Source organism: Nannobrachium achirus, assembly GCF_963921795.1.
Source record: "Nannobrachium achirus genome assembly, chromosome: 22".
In the NCBI taxonomy this organism is placed as follows: Eukaryota; Metazoa; Chordata; class Actinopteri; order Myctophiformes; family Myctophidae; genus Nannobrachium; species Nannobrachium achirus.
Genome location: NC_137829.1, coordinates 10,935,500 through 10,953,957, shown reverse-complemented (window position 1 = coordinate 10,953,957; position 18,458 = coordinate 10,935,500). Strand labels below are relative to the sequence as shown.

At 40.5% G+C, this 18,458-nt stretch overlaps 2 protein-coding genes across 2 annotated transcripts; both read left to right on the top strand.

Annotated features, from left to right (window-relative positions):
- The first annotated feature begins 200 nt into the window (after positions 1 to 200).
- Positions 201 to 7,955, top strand: otc (ornithine transcarbamylase). Its single transcript, XM_080753350.1, has 10 exons — positions 201 to 708; positions 2,946 to 3,084; positions 3,167 to 3,248; positions 3,847 to 3,934; positions 4,177 to 4,330; positions 4,407 to 4,529; positions 5,404 to 5,457; positions 6,138 to 6,287; positions 6,696 to 6,833; positions 6,942 to 7,955. The coding sequence occupies exons 1-10, from the start codon at positions 668 to 670 to the stop codon at positions 6,996 to 6,998; spliced, it is 1,026 nt and encodes a 341-aa protein (XP_080609476.1). The 5' UTR covers positions 201 to 667; the 3' UTR covers positions 6,999 to 7,955.
- A 2,516-nt stretch (positions 7,956 to 10,471) lies between these two features.
- On the top strand, positions 10,472 to 17,775 carry gpr161b (G protein-coupled receptor 161b; the record flags this gene model as incomplete). Its single annotated transcript, XM_080753565.1, has 5 exons — positions 10,472 to 10,815; positions 13,194 to 13,915; positions 14,113 to 14,220; positions 16,310 to 16,435; positions 17,507 to 17,775. 5 exons carry the CDS (start codon positions 10,472 to 10,474, stop codon positions 17,773 to 17,775), a joined length of 1,569 nt encoding a protein of 522 aa, XP_080609691.1.
- Positions 17,776 to 18,458: the final 683 nt, after the last annotated feature.

Here is an 18,458-nt window from a genome sequence, read left to right as displayed (position 1 = left end):
GAAGCTGTACTCTGGCATCTACTCTGAGCCACCCCACGCTTGAAAAATGAAAAGCGGAAAGGTGAGCAGGACCCTAATTTGTTTGTTTTGGGCTGTTTGGACTTTGGAGCCTTGTTTTTTGGGTCTTTGAGGCTTCGCGATACCATACGAGGACTCCATGAATGAGGGGTGAATGATAGCATTTGCTAGAGTCTTCTGTGTATTATTATTGACCAAAGGGCGATCCTCTGTAAAAAACGAGTTTGATGGTTGATTTTTTTAATTACCTTTGTTGTCATTCTTTCACTGGAAAGATTTGCCTCTAGGATGCAACCTAAGTAGGTAATTTAGTTTTTTCGTGTTATTACTTTGTCACCCACTTTGATTGTGAAGTTATCGACCTGGCTAAGGTTAAGATTCGATCCAAAGAGGATGGATTCGGTTTTACCAGGTGTATTGAAAGTTTGTTGTCGTTGAGCCAGGTGCAGATCTTATTTAGTTTGGAGCTAAGGGCCTTTTCGACCTGCAATATATCACAGTCTGAGACAAGGAGAGCCGAGTCATCCGTGAACAGAAACAGGTTGCAGTCACAAACAGATGCCATATATGTAGATTACATATATTAGGAACAACAGAGGCCCTAGTATGCTTCCTTGAGGAACTCCACAGCTTACTAGGGGGGGATGACATGGTTCCGTTCACCTCCACCACCTGTTCTCTCCCCACCAGGTAAGATTGCATCCAGTTCACTGCTGCGCTGTCAATGCCGATAGCTTTCAATTTATCAACACTGTTCTATACTCACTTCTATGGGATCTGGTGCAGAGTTCTCTATACCCCATGCAGACCAATCTGCCCCAATTATTTTGCCAAACAAAAAGCCATTATAAGCATATGCAATTGTGTGGTTCATGCACAGAATAATGTGTGTATAAGATGCTGACATCTACAGTTGATATTATAACATTAATTGTGACCACCCCAACTTCATCAAAGCAGCTACTGTATGTTGTTGCAATCAATAAAAGGCATTTTTACAGGTGTAGGCCGGCTAATGGCCTCAGGAAGAATGCAGTAGGTTAGTTAATTTATGTAATGTAATTACAGTGGCCTATAGCTGCCCAGGCTGGTTGCTGCAGTACTGTAACTGTATCTCCCCCAACCATCTCCATCCTTATAGACTAACTGGCCTACTCATGAGGAAAAATATAAACCATAATATTTTGCATTTAATGCTGGTCTCACGGTGCAGACAATCGTGTGATCGCTTCCACAGACTGCAAGTTTCACTTTTAAACTAAAAAATAAATAAACACTGACAGAAACGTTTCCCTATTCCACATACTGACCTTTCACAGAGCTTTCTCTAGTCTTGTTGGCATGTGGCAGATATACAGAGCATTTCTTTCTTTTTGCTCCCCCTTTTTTCCCCACACTGCTCTGATTGAAAATAAAGTTTAGGTTATTCATGTTGCCACGTGAAGAAGTTGACGTCAGGTTAAGTAAAAGTTATTTGTGGATGGTGCCTGGGTGGCCCATTATAACTCTATGGGTTGAACTTGACCATAAAAAATGTCTGCAGTCCCGCACCCTATAATGTATGGTCTTAGGTCTGCTATTTTCCATACCATTGGTTCTCAAAGTGGGTTCCATGGACCCCCAGGAGTCCTTGGGTGAGTTCCAGGGGTTCCCCATCTAAATGTTAACTATAAGGGCTATGTAACTCAGTGTACAAAATGGAACCAAAACTGACTCGTTGTTTAGGGTCCATTTGGTTTGAACACTCTCAGAGTTAAATTAACATTGATTTTACAATATAAATTGGGGTCTCAAAGATAGAAATGCCATTAAATGGCCTGATGCAAGTCAAACTGAGGGTTCCTGAAATTAAAATGGTTGAACATTGATTGATTGAAGACTTTATTAGAAGTTTGCATAGGAAAAGGTACAGTTTCATGACAGTACAGTTCACTGGTGCAAGGTCAACTAAAAGAAGATCCTAAAAGCACTTGGCTTATTTCCACAGGAAACCATTTAAGTATTTCATATAGTCTAACATTGAATGACAGACGGATAGAACACAGCACTATGCAGTATATAGGCTACTTACTATATAGTCAGGAAAATAAAGGAAAATAAAAAAATCTATTAAGAAAAACAGTGCAAAAAATATATAGGCGCAAGAAGGGTATAACATAACATCACTGCTATAGAGCTCTAGACTAGTTATGAGGGTCCCTATATCTTTTCAAATGGGGGTCCGCCGTCCGCGGGCTAATTAGTGTGAATTTATTTTGGGGGTCCTTGACATGAAAAAAGTTTGAGAAGCACGGCCTAATGTAGTCTACTGACATGGTCATATATCTGCTATCATGGACCAGAGCGACTATTTTCCATACGACACCGTCGTGCGATGAATCGGGCTTAAATTACCCTCCCCCAGCCCCGCACCGGATTCTCCACACTGCAGTCGCAACCCAATCGCACCCCAACACACAGTCGAGGTCTGCATGGTCTCCCTGCTGCTGCGGCATGCTGTCTGGTCGTGTCTGTCCTGCTCAAAGAGAGTTTTATTTATTTCCAAAAACTTTTTACGAACAGTTTTTCCCTCTGGAATATCAGTATTGAGTCGCAATGTCAACCAAATTATTCACTGTTGTAAGCAGTCCCGCTTTGAAGTGTTTGAAAACTTTTCAAAACATTCCCACGAGGGGTTTTGGGTAAGTCCGTCCATCTACAACCAGAACGCGTCTTTTGGTGAATAGCCTATAAAGCAATTTGAACGTTACTAGCCTACAATTATCAGAAGTTTCAGGAGACTGCGGATTACCATCACACGAAATATTGAATGCATTTTGTTTGTGACACGTTGACAGCATTGGAGCCGCATTGCTTGGTCCAGTCAATTTAAAGTGTCGCAGTTTTCTCACACTAAAAGATGCATTTTGTTTGTGACACGTTGACAGCATTGGAGCCGCATTGCTTGGTCCAGTCAATTTAAAGGGTCGCAGTTTTCTCACACTAAAAGATTACAATTCAGATGAAATCAAGACTCTCCTGAGGGTCTCAGCGGATCTAAAATATCAGATCAAGCGTGACAATAAGGTAGTTATAGCGCCCATGTCCAAGGCATTTTGACAAAGGAGACGAAACCACCAAGTTGATGTAACTGTCTTTTCTATTTCAGTATCTCCCTCTTCTTCAAGGAAAGTCAATTGCCATGATATTTGAGAAGAGGAGCACCAGAACAAGAATGTCCACTGAAACAGGTGTCAGTTTGTGTCATGATTTCTGATTTGATCTAATTGCATGCTTATAGTCTAGTAAAACATCAGTTATCGATCACACAAGTGGGCTATTATATTCATTCTAAATTGTAGAGCAGGTTAAACTTGCTTTGTGATTTGGGTGAAATGTGTGATAGTGTGATTGCATTTTTATGTATAGATTATGCTGCCACGTTAGTAGCTTGACCCATGCCATGTGTTTAGTGGCCCAGAAATGATACAGGATAGGCCAGGCTATACAAAAGAACTGCTGAAAAGCCTCTCTGTGCCTCCCCAAAAAGGCACACTGTCTGTCTCTAACTTTGTTGGCCTATTCTGTATTATTTCTTCCCTCCTTCAGACAGTCTGTAAGTTATTTTCTTGAACAACACATGGCCTTGGTTATTATTTGCCTATTGACAAACTTCCTTTCCACAGGCTGGAAAATAAATATTAAGTCATTGCACTTGTTCAAATTGAAACAAATTGCTAAACTGCCAACTATTGCAAACATTTGAGCAGAGTAGACTCAATTCTATTCCATTGTTTCATATTTTTACTTTTCTTAACAAGCCCCTGTCTTCTGTGATAATAATTACAGGTTTTGCTCTGCTGGGTGGGCACCCCTGTTTCCTCACATCCCAGGACATCCACCTGGGGGTGAATGAGAGTAGCACCGATACAGCTAGGTGAATCTGTTCATGGTCTAGTAATCATATTACAAATGTGTGCATCTATAGTTCGTGTATCTCGAGAACTGTCTAACCGACGACTTCAAACTCTGCTCACGTCGCCGATGACCCGAGGGTGTGCGGTTCTCCCTGGAATACCTTAGCTTATGTCATGTGTATTCTATGCATGTTAACCTGCAATTTAAGAGGGTGTTCACTCTTAGAGTTAAATTAACACTGAGGATTTACTGTATATGCAGGGTTCTTTCTGGACTCTGTGACATTGTCTTGGCAAGAGTGTACAGCCACTCCACACTGGAGGAGCTAGATAGAGAGGCCTCCATCCCCATCATTAATGGCCTGTCTGACCTTTACCACCCAATCCAGATCCTGGCCGACTTCCTCACCTTACAGGTCCAGAAACACCCATTGTATGATATACAACTTGGAACGCCTTTCTGCTTGCTGAACTACTATAATATCATTGTAGGAGCATTATGGTTACCTCAGCGGACTAACAGTAAGCTGGATCGGAGATGGAAATAATGTCCTCCACTCCTTCATGATGACTGCTGCCAAGCTGGGAGTTCATCTTCGGATTGCCACACCCAAGGTCTACTACTTTTCTATTAGACTGCTATGACAGATCCATGTTAATAACGGCTGTAAATTACTCGTTGTTGATTGTTTGTATATATATTTAATCATTATATTCACTGATGATAGAATATTGTGTAAAAGTACATTTTCTTAACACTTTCATATATTTCTTGAAACTTTCATATATTCTAGATACATTGGACATTCAGTGAATTATTCCAAACGTTTTTTTGTTAAAACTTTGAATTTTTATGGCATACAGCTCATGAATATCAAAAGTCCATATTTCAAAATATTACAATATTACACGAGACCACTCAAAACAAGGATTTATAATAGAAATGTCAGAGTTGCTTGTCCAGTGGGACGTTTCCTAAGTCAGTTGCTAGGGCTGCTATGACATCTGCAATGCTTTTTTACACAATATTCAAATTTTTCGAGAAGGATCTGTATTATCCATATACCCACTAGCTGGCTGACACTGTATATCAGCTTCGCATCTATCTACCTGTCAATTTACCAATCTCTTATCTATTGATCTCCAGTGACATTTTTCCGTCTGTTTGTGACCCTATTTGTGCCCTTATTTGTTGTAGACCGTAGTTCTGTAGTACTAAATGAAAAAAATACCTACTGCAATTAATAATAATTTAGTCCCCACACACTTAGGGGCATTTGTGTCACAGAACATTAATATACATACATGAAATGTGCATTTATCCATCCTAACTATTAGGAGCAGTCTGTTTCCTAGACAGCCTCTCTACCTATCTAACTAAAGCCGCCCTATACATAGTATAAAGACACAAGACACAATGTAAAAGCATCTCTTCTCCCTAGTTACAGCACCATTTGTGTGATGGAGCATGTTCTGTACTTGTTTTCAGGGATATGAGCCAGAAGATAGTGTGATTCAAGAGGCACAGAGACTCTCTAAGCAGGTGAGTGGTTCATAATAAGAATCAGCTTTATTGTCACATCACAGGTTTACAGAAGTAAAAAAGTGGGACAATTCGTGCATAGATCTCATTGTGTTGTTATTTCGATAGAAAAAAGAAAGGGAAGAGAAGAAGAAGGGGGAAAGGAGATAAATCAATTCTTTAATCAAAGAAAACGAAAAACATCTACATATTTACACCTGAGATAAGATATAAAGGTGCATGAGCATATAGTAGATGTATACTGCACATGATAATACTTATGGACGTTATGGGTGCTAACAGAAGTACAAATGTCAGTGCATTGTACATGGGATTAAGGTGCAAAATGTCAGCATGTGTGGACTGTGGACTGCATGATACACATAAGGTAGACTGACACTGGTATAATCTGCAAGTAGGTCCACCAGGAAGAGCAAAGAAAAAGTAATTTGTGCCTGGTATATTGCACAGTTATAATAATATTCAACTTGTATTTAAGCACTTTATAACAAGGCTTGTCATCATGTATAACATATGAAGTGCATGAAGTATGAATAGATAAATGTAAGAAGCAATTTAAAACATTCTTTTTGGTGGAAAAGGACATGGGGTTTCTTTTTAACAGGCTGTGTGTCTATGGAAATAGCATGTTATGAATCAAATCAGCTTGATATCATTTTTGTCTCCACATATCGATTTAGCATGGGACACAGCTAGTGATGACCTCTGACCCAATGGAGGCGGCCCATGGGAGTGACGTCCTGGTCACTGACACCTGGGTGAGCATGGGACAGGAGGAAGAGAAGAAAAAGAGGCTCAAAGACTTCCATGGATACCAGATTACTATGCAGGTAGGTGAAATGTTATGGGCCAGGAAGATGCAACACAGTATCTACGTTTCGTTCAATGTGTTTATAGTCATACACAGTTTGTAGCAGCATAATAGACTGTGAAATTATTGTACTTTGAAGCTTCTCAACTGTGTCTGTAACCATATAACGATGATAAGATACAAAAGGTAAAATAGTTATAATAATAAAGGAGTAGGCCTAATTAACAAAATAGCCATAGAAATAGGCAATATCTTCAATCTTTTACAGTCTGTTATCCATCTCTGTCTCTCTCTCTCTCTGTGTCTCTGTGTCAGTGTGTGTATATCCAACTATCATTGTTATGAATTGGTAGTTTAACTAGGCTGTTGCATTCCTCCACTCATGGATAATTGATGCAGACCTTTCTGACCTGAATGCTCCCTACAGACAGGAAGCGTGGCCAGACCAGAATGGACCTTCCTGCACTGTCTGCCCCGGAAACAGGAAGAGGTGGACGACCAGGTTTTCTACTCAAAACGCTCCCTCGTCTTCCCTGAGGCTGAGAACAGGAAATGGACCATTATGGTGGGTAACCTAATATAACCTAATATACTGTAGATTCATTGTATCGGTTTGATCCCATTTGAATCCGTCAGAACTGTCATATCCAGTGTGTTTATTCTCCTCTTTCAGGGACTGATGGTGTCTCTGCTGACTGATTACACTCCACAGAGGCCAATTAAGTTTTAAATTAAGTATCCCCAGCTCTTCAAATTCTTGAAACCACGTTACAACCATGTCCACTGTTGGCCATATTCGGCACACCACTAAATTCTCTACAATTTACAAATCAAAAAATCGAAATGATCGCTTTTGCAATGCTACTAGCTAAAAGAAGAATTTTGTTAGCCTGGAAGTCTCCAATTCCTCCCTCTCACTCAATCTGGCTCAATGATATGATGTACTTTTTAAGTCTAGAGAAAATCAAGTTTTCTCTCAGAGGAACTACTGAGGGTTTTTACAAAGCATGGAGACCCTTTATTGAACATTTTAATTCATTAGAATAGGAAATATAGAAACATATTTCTTAGGTGTATAATGGACATGATTGGTGGCCGTGGCGGACAGTGTCTCTTTCGCTGATGGACTGTGACCCATGATGTGACCCACATTTTTGTTTTGTCTTGTTTTGTTTTGCGTTGTTTTGTTTTGTCCTTTGGTGTTTTTGCTTTTAAGCTGTCATTGTATGTTATGTTGTTGATATGTCTTGTAATGTTGAGTGATGGTTGTCCTGCTGTGTGCAATGTCTCTTAAAAAAAAAGGGTGTAACATAACATTACGTATAATGTATGGTATATCCAATAAAAAACTATTTTGAAAAAAAAAAAAAAAAAGTATCCCCAGCTCCTGTCAAGTACCAAGTCTAACAGCTTTGTTAGATTTTGAGAAAGTGTTTGTACACCGTTTTATAACATGGATGCACCTACTATCCTCCATAATAAACTGAGACCGAATGTCTGATTTGTCTGATAATAAGCATACTGAAACAGTACCCAAATTTGGAGATGACTGACATCCCTGATACCACCACCTCATTACACACCACAACAACAGACAAGGACTAATATGAATGTAATCATCTGCCAAATCTTAGGGTGTTTAAGTTATTAAATTGTAAAGTGTAGAGACAAATGTGCCTCAGTCACACTGTGCCCTCTGCATTCAGCTACAGCTCAAGTGTAAGTGATGGCACAATATCCTTGTGCAACTCCGGAAGAAATATTATAATTATTTATCACAATAAAATGGATGTGTATAAATCTTAATGGTTGCTGTTTTTTTTTATTCATTCATTCAAACATTTATAAGACTTGAAAATCATTGAGTTTTCCTTATTTGCAAGAGTTACATAGAGTTCAAACTAAATATACAGAGTTACAGTTGTGTGCATGTAGATCTGCTATTTTCACAATAGAACCATGTTATACAAAATGTAATGCCTCTTAGGGTGGGGGGGGGTGGGGGGGGGTCCCCACTCCCCAGTTAAAATATGATTATTTTGGGGGTCGTGGTCTGAAAGGTCGGGGTAGACTAGACCTACATGTTGACAGATTGAGGGAAAGTGCACGGGCGCCATCAAGCGGTCCGAGGCGACAATATCCCTCTTCTCTGATTGGGTGGCTGAAACTGACGTATCTGTGCGGGAAGCTTTGATCTTCTTTGGTGGTCCAGGAGGATAAAATAAAAGTGACGCTACTTCATTCACACAATACATAGGCCTAACAGCAGACATACTATAAAATAAAACGTGTTAGTGCGTCATGCAGTCAGACAGTCAGTAGCCTACATGTTACATTCAGAACCATCTAGTCTACAAGGAGAGACCATGAAATAAATAAAGCTATGTTTCAAATATGATTGTAAATGATACACACTTAAAAAAAATGCTATGGAATTGGCAACAGCACGCACTGAGTGTCATAAACTTCCTGTCACGAATGAAGATAGGAAAAATAAGCGAAATCATCAGACCACCCATGCACACGACTAAATCCGCTAGGAGAGAGAGAGAGAGAGAGAGAGAGGGAGAGTTGAAGTTGAGGGTTGGAAGGAGGAGGAGGAGGAGGAGGAGGACGCCATTGCACCAGCAGCTGCAGCAGCTGAGCTTGAGGAGGAGGGATAACTAAACGATGGCAGGAGGAGGGGGTTTGGAGTTGTTTTTTTAAGTTCACTGATTCAACTACAGCGTTATAAAACACAACTAAATAGAATGGGAACATTTAATTTAGAGGAGAGAATGAGGAGCAACGCCATCCTGGAAGAGGTAGGTTTTTTGGTACTAATATCCCCGTTTTCTCTTTAGGGTCAACAATGAAAAAAGTTTTTCGCCAACGTTTAGTTGTTTTAGCTAATGCTAAGTAACTAGCAAACTGTGGTCGCTGTGCGGCACTTTGTTCACAGTTTGATGCCGATTAGCGTACCGTGGGTGGTATTGCTGAGGAAATGTTGAAAATGTAGTGAAAGTTGTTCGTATTAAAACGTTACATGAATCTGGTGTGTTACACGATTATGCACGTAGCCTATGCTTCCAGCAGTGGTGGGAAAAGTTAAAGTACTAAAACGTTTTACAGTAAAAGTATCAATACTGCAGAAATATGAATGCAGTAAGTCTGGAATTCTAAATTTACTTGAGTAAAAGTACATTTGGTATCAAATGTACTTGAAGTAAAAAAAAAAAAAAAAAAGTATTGTGCAGAATGTCCCATTTCAAGTTTTCAAATGTATAAAAAATGAAAATACCACCCATTGTGAGCTTGTAGATCTGCTATTTTCAAATGGCCGAAATGTATAGGGTTGAAGTTGTTAATGTATGTTTTTGTAATAGTAAAGTTACTTTACATCACTGGTATTACACTTTGTGTTAGTGTTACACGATTATGCAGGTATTGAAGTTGAAGATAAATAATGTGCTTGGAGGAGGAGGACCCATGATGATGAGGCGAATGGATTAGATGTTAAACAATTTCAGTATGACATTTAAAAAGTAACTATAGCTAAAAATAACTTGACAGCTTTGAGTTGTGGATAAAGCTTTTATTTAAACTAATTCCCACAACCACAATCCATCTGAAAGTAGACTAAATTGTCATTGAGTGCACTCCCCTCTTTACATTTCATGGCATGAAGAAAGAATGGTATTGCATGAGAATGAGATCATGAGCTTAATTGAAAGTCACGGCTGCAATTTGCACCGTGAGTAGCAGGTTAAGCTTTGGAATGTTTATGTACCTCAAGGTAACCTGTATTCCATCACACAGAGTAGCCTACACAGTAAAATCCCCAGTGTTAACATATCAATCAATTTGTAACTCTTTGGGGATGTAGCATTTAACCAAATGGTCCTTTATTGGTCCATTTGTTTACAGCTGTTGCTGCGATTCGGAGTCAGATTATTACATTGTGCTAGTTTCATATCCATTTTAAAGTTGTGGCAGAAATTGTGTGTTTAGAAAAATATCTCCACCTTTTCACATGGACGGAGCACATTCTCGTGGTTAGATGTATTAATTAGAATAAGGAATGGATTGCAGCTTTAAATTGACATCTTTACAGTGACTTGGACTATAATTTCATATTCATAGATATTTCTTCTAATCATGCACTCTCTGTCATCAGCACTCCCCGACTATGCCTTCACTTCTGTGGCAGCCTAGTCTCTCACCATGAACACCAGCAGGAACTGCACCGCTCTGGGAAATGGCCACGGTCCTGCGGTCCTGGAGTCCGTTTCTATTGTGACCATCACCCTCCTGGCCTGCCTGGGGAACCTACTGATCGTGGCGACCCTCTATCGGAGGCCTTACCTGCTCACGCCCAGCAACAAGTTTGTGTTCAGCCTGACGCTGTCCAACCTGCTGCTGTCCGTGCTGGTGCTGCCCTTTGTGGCAGTGAGCTCGGCCAAGAGGGAATGGGTGTTCGGGGTGGTGTGGTGCAACTTCACCGCCCTGCTGTATCTGCTCATCAGCTCTGCCAGCATGCTCACTCTGGGGGCTATTGCCATTGACAGGTCAGTCACATGCTGTGCAGATAATGATCATACTGTAGTTATAATGTATGCATGTGACCTAATCCTAGATGTATAGTATGCATGTGAGATGATGTGACCGAATATAGTCATGGATGGTGGTTAAAAAATGTGTAATTTTGTCTACTTTCTATGTTTTAAAGACATGAAGGTTGGAAACCTTCAGAGATAAGTAACAAGTAAAGTTTTAAGCTGTATTCTATCCCCTTTTAAGTAAATTTGTAAATGAGGTAAACCATGCATGTGATTTTACATTTGCCCATTTCAAACAAACAAGTATTTAATTAGTAAACACAAAGTAGCCCAATTCTAACTGACAGCAAAATGATTGCACATTGATAACTATTAACGATTATTTTCCCACTTTTGTCTTCAGGAACTAAACATGCCCAGAGACTACTCAGTAATCCATCGTATTTAACTATTTTAAGCAGTTTGAGTTGTAGATTAGTCGTAAGCTTTCTATTGGACCTTGAACCATCTCTATTTAGCCTGATTTATAGAAAGCATTGTGTTTTAGGTTTGTTGGGAATTATTACTGAATGCTACTTCTGTTGCACTTATGCTGTTAGTTACTCCACTCATGATGACGGATCACAAGGGACTGTGAAATGTAGATGATTATGACCTAATGGCATTCTGCAGCATACAACATACTGTTTATACATGGATTTCACCTCTGGGGATTTTGGAGTATAGGGTAGATTTTGTTTTGCAATACCTCACTTAGGGCTGGGTGATATGACTTCAAATTAGAAAAAAATGCTCCTTGGAGCAGGTTTCCACCAGGTCAGGTAGGATATTGTGGGCCAGCAATGTTTTAATTCAGACATAGAGGAACTGTAGAAGTTGAGGGATTAATGTTGATGAAGTTATTGCACAGACACACATTCTTTGTCAGCCTTTCACTGCAATCGGATGCTGCACTGCATTCATGATTTGAGGCTCAAAGCAAACACTTCAGCAAATTTAATATCCAATCTTAGCCAATCAGGATGCAATGTGACAGATGCATTTTGATCACATGACTATAGAGATAATTTGAGCTGATTTGCGTGATGCAATATCCCCAAAATTGTTGGGGCAGAGGTTCTACTCTGGCATCCAGGGAGTGAGAGTTCACAATTTCAAGTCGATTGGTGGTCGCTAATGGTGGTGGAGATTAGCTGTTCACGGACAGACAGACAGGGGGCAAAACAGGTACAATCTACTTCAATCTAAAAAACTTCAGCCAAATTCGGCCATATTTAACAACAGAAGCTGCAAAAACATACCTTGATTGTATGATCCTATCACACATTGGATACTGTTTCACAAACTGGTCTTTTGCTGGTACAACAATCATCAAACCCTTAGAACAACTCTTCAAGAGAGCCTTTAAGGTCTTTGACAAAAAAACAAACTCATACCATCATTTTGTAATTCTGGAAAAACAAACTTTGAAACTTTGAAAATTTTAGTAAATTTAAAAATGCCTGTTAAGTTTATAAATGTCTAAATGGTCTGGCTCCCCCTCCGCTTTGGGAGTTGATCCACACCACATGATACGGTCAGTGTCTAGGGGTGACTGTGAGGTCAATGGCAGAAAGACTGCCTTCAGTCAAAATGTCCTTTCCATTAAAGGTTGTCAATACTGGAACGAGCTCCCTGTCACATTAAGGGAAATCCCCACTTTTTCAGCTTTTAAAGGTCAGTTGAACAATGGGTGAAGAGTAACCAGTCTTGTGATCATGTGTGATTTGTCGGTCCACAATTAGAGTAGGTCTGTCCTAGATTTAGTTTTAAACCTTTTCTATCTCTTTTTTCCCCCCAATTTTCTTTTCTACTGTATTTTATATTTGTATACTTATTGTGTCTTGTTATGTCAGTATTGTTGATGTTTGATGTTGGGGACTACGTCAAAAACTAGCATCTTGCTATATCCGGTGTATTTACATTGCTTAATGTAGTGTTCATTAATATGCTCCATCCTGTCTAAATAAAGAAATAAATGAAACTCAACGGTTAAGTGGTTAATCAGACAAATCAATTTAGCAGAGTATAAAAAATCTATTGGATTTATTTTTCATGTCGATTGGTAATTATATAAATGATAAATAAGGGAAAAATATATCTAAAAAAAAACAGTACATCTCGATTATTTGATTAACTTACATGAGGAAGATTAAATATCGGTTTCTAATTCTTTTTCGTTTAATTGCCCACCCCATCCCATCTGTGTTCTCTCTGCTACTTTTTGTAAATATAATTGCATCAGTCCAATAAGGAGAAACACCAACAGGGGCTGTGTAGAATGATATTTTGAATTGACCGTCTAGAGACTAACGGTATCTACAATTTCATTCCTCTCACCCCAACAGGTACTATGCCGTGCTCTACCCTATGATCTATCCCATGAAGATTACAGGAAATCGGGCTGTAGTGGTCATCGCCTACGTGTGGCTGCATTCTCTGGTGGGCTGCCTCCCCCCACTGTTTGGCTGGTCTTCCTATGAGTTTGACTGCTTTAAGTGGACCTGCGTTGCATCCTGGCATCGGGAGCCAGGCTACACGTCCTTCTGGGTCATCTGGTGCAGTCTCCCACCGCTGGTCGCAATGTTGGTCTGCTATGGTGTTATATTCCGTGTTGCCCGCATGAAAGCCCGGAAGGTGCACTGCGGGACTGTGGTAGTAGCCAAGGACGACTCTGCAGGTTCCCAGAGGAATGGCCGTAAGAATTCGAACACCTCAACCTCCTCCAACAGCAGCCGACGAAGCCTGGTGTATGCCGGGAGCCAGTGTAAGGCCTTTGTTACCATCCTGGTGGTCGTAGGAACCTTCCTCATGACATGGGGTCCATATGTGGTGGTTGTGTGTACTGAGGCCTTATGGGGGCAGGGGAGTGTGTCTCAAGGGATAGAGACCCTGGTAGCCTGGCTGTCCTTCTGTAGCGCAGTATGCCATCCACTTATTTATGGTCTTTGGAATAAGACGGTACGGAAGGAATTACTGGGGATGTGCTTTGGAGATCGCTACTACAGAGAGTCGTTTGCCACTCGCCAAAGGACATCACGCCTCTTCAGCATCTCCAACAGAATCACAGGTGCGAGGACACATTTAGCTTTTATTGTGGTGTAAAATGTGAATGCAAACCAATTTTTCATTAGTGTTCCCAAGTTTATGGCCGGGGGGGTCTGTTTTATCATGGTTGCTTTAGCTAATGGAATTGCAAACACTTGAGTTTTGTGTTTGAATGAGATGTATTGTGTGGTGATTAACCTACCTATTGTGGCCTTGCAGACTTAGGTATGTCACCACACCTGACAGCCATGCTAGCTGGTGGGGGGCAGCTGGTGGCCCCTGGGAGCAGCACAGGAGACACTGGCTTCAGCTTCACTCAGGACTCATGTAAGTCTTGCTCACAGGATACTGAATGTAAAAATGTCTGCCTTTTAAAATCTAGCAAAGGAATAAAGGGATCCATTGCACAATGTATATTGAGATTATAAAGATGTCTTTGGTCGGAAGACATGTTCAATTTCCATTGCACAATACCTCCAGCACTGTGTGGTACGGTCAACCTCACATTCCACATCTGCCACAGCACAGCTTGGCAGATTATACATAGGGACATGTATTGTCATGTGTGATAAGAAATATGTGTGATGGCGTCATTGGTATTCTTTCCTTGAATGGGGTGTGGTGGCCAGTTTAGTCTAGCTTAGTATTAATTGCGACCAAAGGTTGCAGTATACCATGAGAAATGTCGCAGTCAGTCAGTACACATCAAACCCAGGCCCTAACTCGCCAAGGCCCTGCTTGGCTTTACTAATTAACATACGTTTTATGCCCATATATGGAGATCCCTGTCCCAATGTCATCAATAGTAAGGACATATCTTGGAATGCCCATATATGGGCATGTTTTGACATAACATTGTTGACTATCATGCAGGGGGCTCTATATGGGTAACTGGTCCGATATACATCACTGGCCTGGCCACGGGCGTGGTCGCCCTGAGGCGTCTTACTAGTTAGTTTACTGTATTTTATTTATTTACCATGGACAGTTCAATAACTACCAGAAATGGCAACAAAGCTAAATTGTATCTTTAGTCCCTGATCTACAGACATACACCAACAGCAGTCAACCAAGTTTACAGCCATGTGAAAATAGAAAGTATAATTATAATAATTTGCGACCGAAGGTCGCAGTATACCATGAGAAATGTCGCAGCTTGTCTCTGTCTGTGTCTGTCTGTCAGTCAGTCAGTCAATTAGTACACATTTTTACTCTTGACATCATGCTCTAATGTCACTGATCAGGGGAACCACTCTTAACAGAATGGGTTTACCGCTCTGACATCACGCTCTGGCTTGATGTCCCTTTTATGCCCATATATTTTATGCCCATATATAGTCGACAATGTGATGTCAGAACTTACCCATATATGGGCATTCCCAGATCACACTTGCAAATTAATTACGTCCTTGTCCGTTTTATGCCCATATATGGAGATCCCTGTCCCGATGTCATCAATATCAAGGGCATATCTGGGAATGCCCATATATGGGCATGTTCTGACATCACATTGTTGACTATCATGCAGGAATCTCCATATATGGGTAACTGGTCCGATATACGTATATCACTAGCCAGATGGTCAAGAATTGGCGCGACCTTGCCCTTTAGGGCGAGGTCGCATGTCGACCTGAGGCGTCTTACTAGTAATAATGGTGACCATGGGCAGTCGGGCAGCCTTGGGAAAGCATAATGACTTGCTTGCCCATTTGCATCATAAGTAAAAAAATAAAAAATAAAATGCTTGGGTGGGGTAACATCTGTAGAACTGGTACTTTGTACCAGTGATTACCGAACCCAATACAAGCATGTAACTTCTTAATGTAATTTATGAAAAGTCACATTTTCAGACTTCCTGATTGAAAGAACAGTTTCACAGCCAATGCTCAACCAGCAGAGGTCAGTGTGCAGCCCAATTAACAAAAGGAAGGTCAGGTAAAATATTTTCTGACAAGAGCATAAAAAAATGTGACTGACATCACTGATACGTCCTAAATCCTACTATGACATCACTGATACCACTGCCATGGTAACAGACACATGCTGAAACGGTGCCCAAATTTGGAGATGACTGGCATCACTGACATCCTACTATCCTATAAAAAAATAAAGTGTCTCACCTGATTGGAGAAATAGTTCCACCTACTGCTTAGTTAAACATCTAATATTTGCATAAAAGTAGTAATGTAAATGTGCATGAATGTACGTTGTCTTTAGCAGATTTTCTGATCATTCTTATACATTTTAATGGAAACTCTACTAGTAATCCAATCTGACCTACTTGTCACTGCTGGGTGTTTAGTTCCTAGTAGTTCTACTATAGGTATAATGGAGAAAACTTATGTACTTATTATGATGTTAGTTTGTCCATTAAATATTATTCAAAATCCCTTTCGTCTCTAACTTTGTCATACAGGTACAGATGTGATGCTGTTGGATAACTTCTCTACTGATGGCTCCTCCCCTCCTCACTACCATGGAAACATAGCTGGGAAGAGGCGGAGCTCGGTTACCTTTGAAGACCAGGTGGAGCATTCCAAAGGTATATGTCACTTCCCGCCTTGGAAGGAGATTAGAGGGAAGCTTGCTCACTCCATTCTCATTCAGACTGAGTAATGAGAAGTCTGTCAGCAGACAACTAGTAGGCAAAAAAAAGTAACAAGTGAATGAAAACATCTCGAGCAGAAGTCGACCGAAGATGTTATGCCGAAATTCATACCAGCAGTGATTTTTATCGCTTTGTTTTGTCGCAAAATGGGACCATTTGCTGAATGTCATCCTACTACACTCCGCATTTATGGTCTCTCTCTGTCGGTATCAATAAAGGCTAAAATTCCTCTACATACAAATGTCATTACTTCCATATAGCAGTCAATTTCTGTTATTCTCAAGTCTGTGTAATAATAGTACACTCAACACCACTTGAGATTGACAGAAACTGATTACTATATATGGAAGTAATGTATACAGTGCCTACTTCAGAGGACCGCACACTTCTGGATGGCCGACGTGCCGCTCTTTGCTGGCTCCGCCACCTGCCGCGGTGGGGCAAGCTCACCATACTGACCGTAGGTCAGGGGTGCCCAAAAGGTAGATCGTGATCTACCAGTAGATCACCAAGGGTGTGCAGGTAGACCACATGACATGCCTCTAAAATATATAATTAAAATATAAAAATAATATGTCAATATGACATCAAGGGCCTGTCAGCTCCCTTCATGGCTTCTAAAGTAAGCCATGAAGGGAACCTCCAATGCAATACTTTGTTCAAGAGTCAGTAGCATTAGAACCCCAAAACCTACCACTTCCATACAGAATGGGATGAAGACATTTCGTATTTCCCCATTTATTTCCCCCTTACAGTAAGTGTGTTTGTCTAAAATGTAACTCCAGTGCTGCAATTCCAAAGCCCCCCTCAGGCCCTCAGCTAAAACATTTTGGATGGGTAGATCATGTTGAGCTAGTCATTTTAAAAGTAGATCTCAGACCATGCTTCTTTCTCAGAAGGCAGCGGAAAAAACACAGTTGCTGATGTGAATATAGCATTAGTCTGTTTGATAAATTTTCAGCAACACAACATTAATATTGTTAAATATCTACCTCCACTCCTCAGCTGAAAACCCACCCACCGTCCAAGTCCATGCAGAGATACACAAATCTCTGGACACCTTTGCCTCCTGCCTGGCAAAAGCTATTGAAAGTGATGTAAAGTTCACTCTCTTTGGAGAGGAGATGGCCCTGCCTGGGGGACTACCCGTGACCAGGACAACGCCACGACCCAGATACCTGGACGGTCAGAGGCTGCGACTGGAGAGCATCGATGAAGGGATTGTCAAAGATGACCGAGAAGAAGATGGGGACATGGAGGATTTATCTGCCTAAAGTGGCCTTAATGTACTGGGCATCGTAGAGATGTATTCTCATGTCTTTGTTGGGTGACAGTTTACATGCAAACATAGTAGATGAAGTTGCATTTCTCTACCCGTGAGTGGTCCATACTTGAAATGAGGGTTTATATTTTAAGTGGCACATTATTCATTCCACTATGTTGGACTCTGACTTGCTCCCAATCGTACATATTCATGTAAACAAATAGGAGGCCTTTTACTACTGCATCTTAAATGATTCAACTTTTCTTTTTAAACAAAGGTTTTGTTTACTCCTGATATTAATCCTAATCTTGTATCTCTGGATTCCATAATTTGTGCCTCACGTTATTAACAGAATCTGTTAGCCACCATTTGTAGCATTAGTCAGGTACATAAGAGGCAGACGCGTTCTTTTAATCTATAGATGCCCTATTTATCGAGTGCATAAGTACGTGGTACAATAATGGTTCCTAAAATTTCACGTTTGCCAGTTTTTTTGTCATATTGCACTTGCAGAAAATGCAGTATGAATAATCCGTCCTCAGCATACTGTATGTCAGGAATGATAATCGATGTCAGTGTTAATCTATACAGTACAGTCCCAGAGGGAGAAGCATTTTATTAACATAATCAAGGCCAATAAGAAACAGTGTGGTTGATGCCAATTTCCAGACTAGAACAATCTTTCCAAAGATG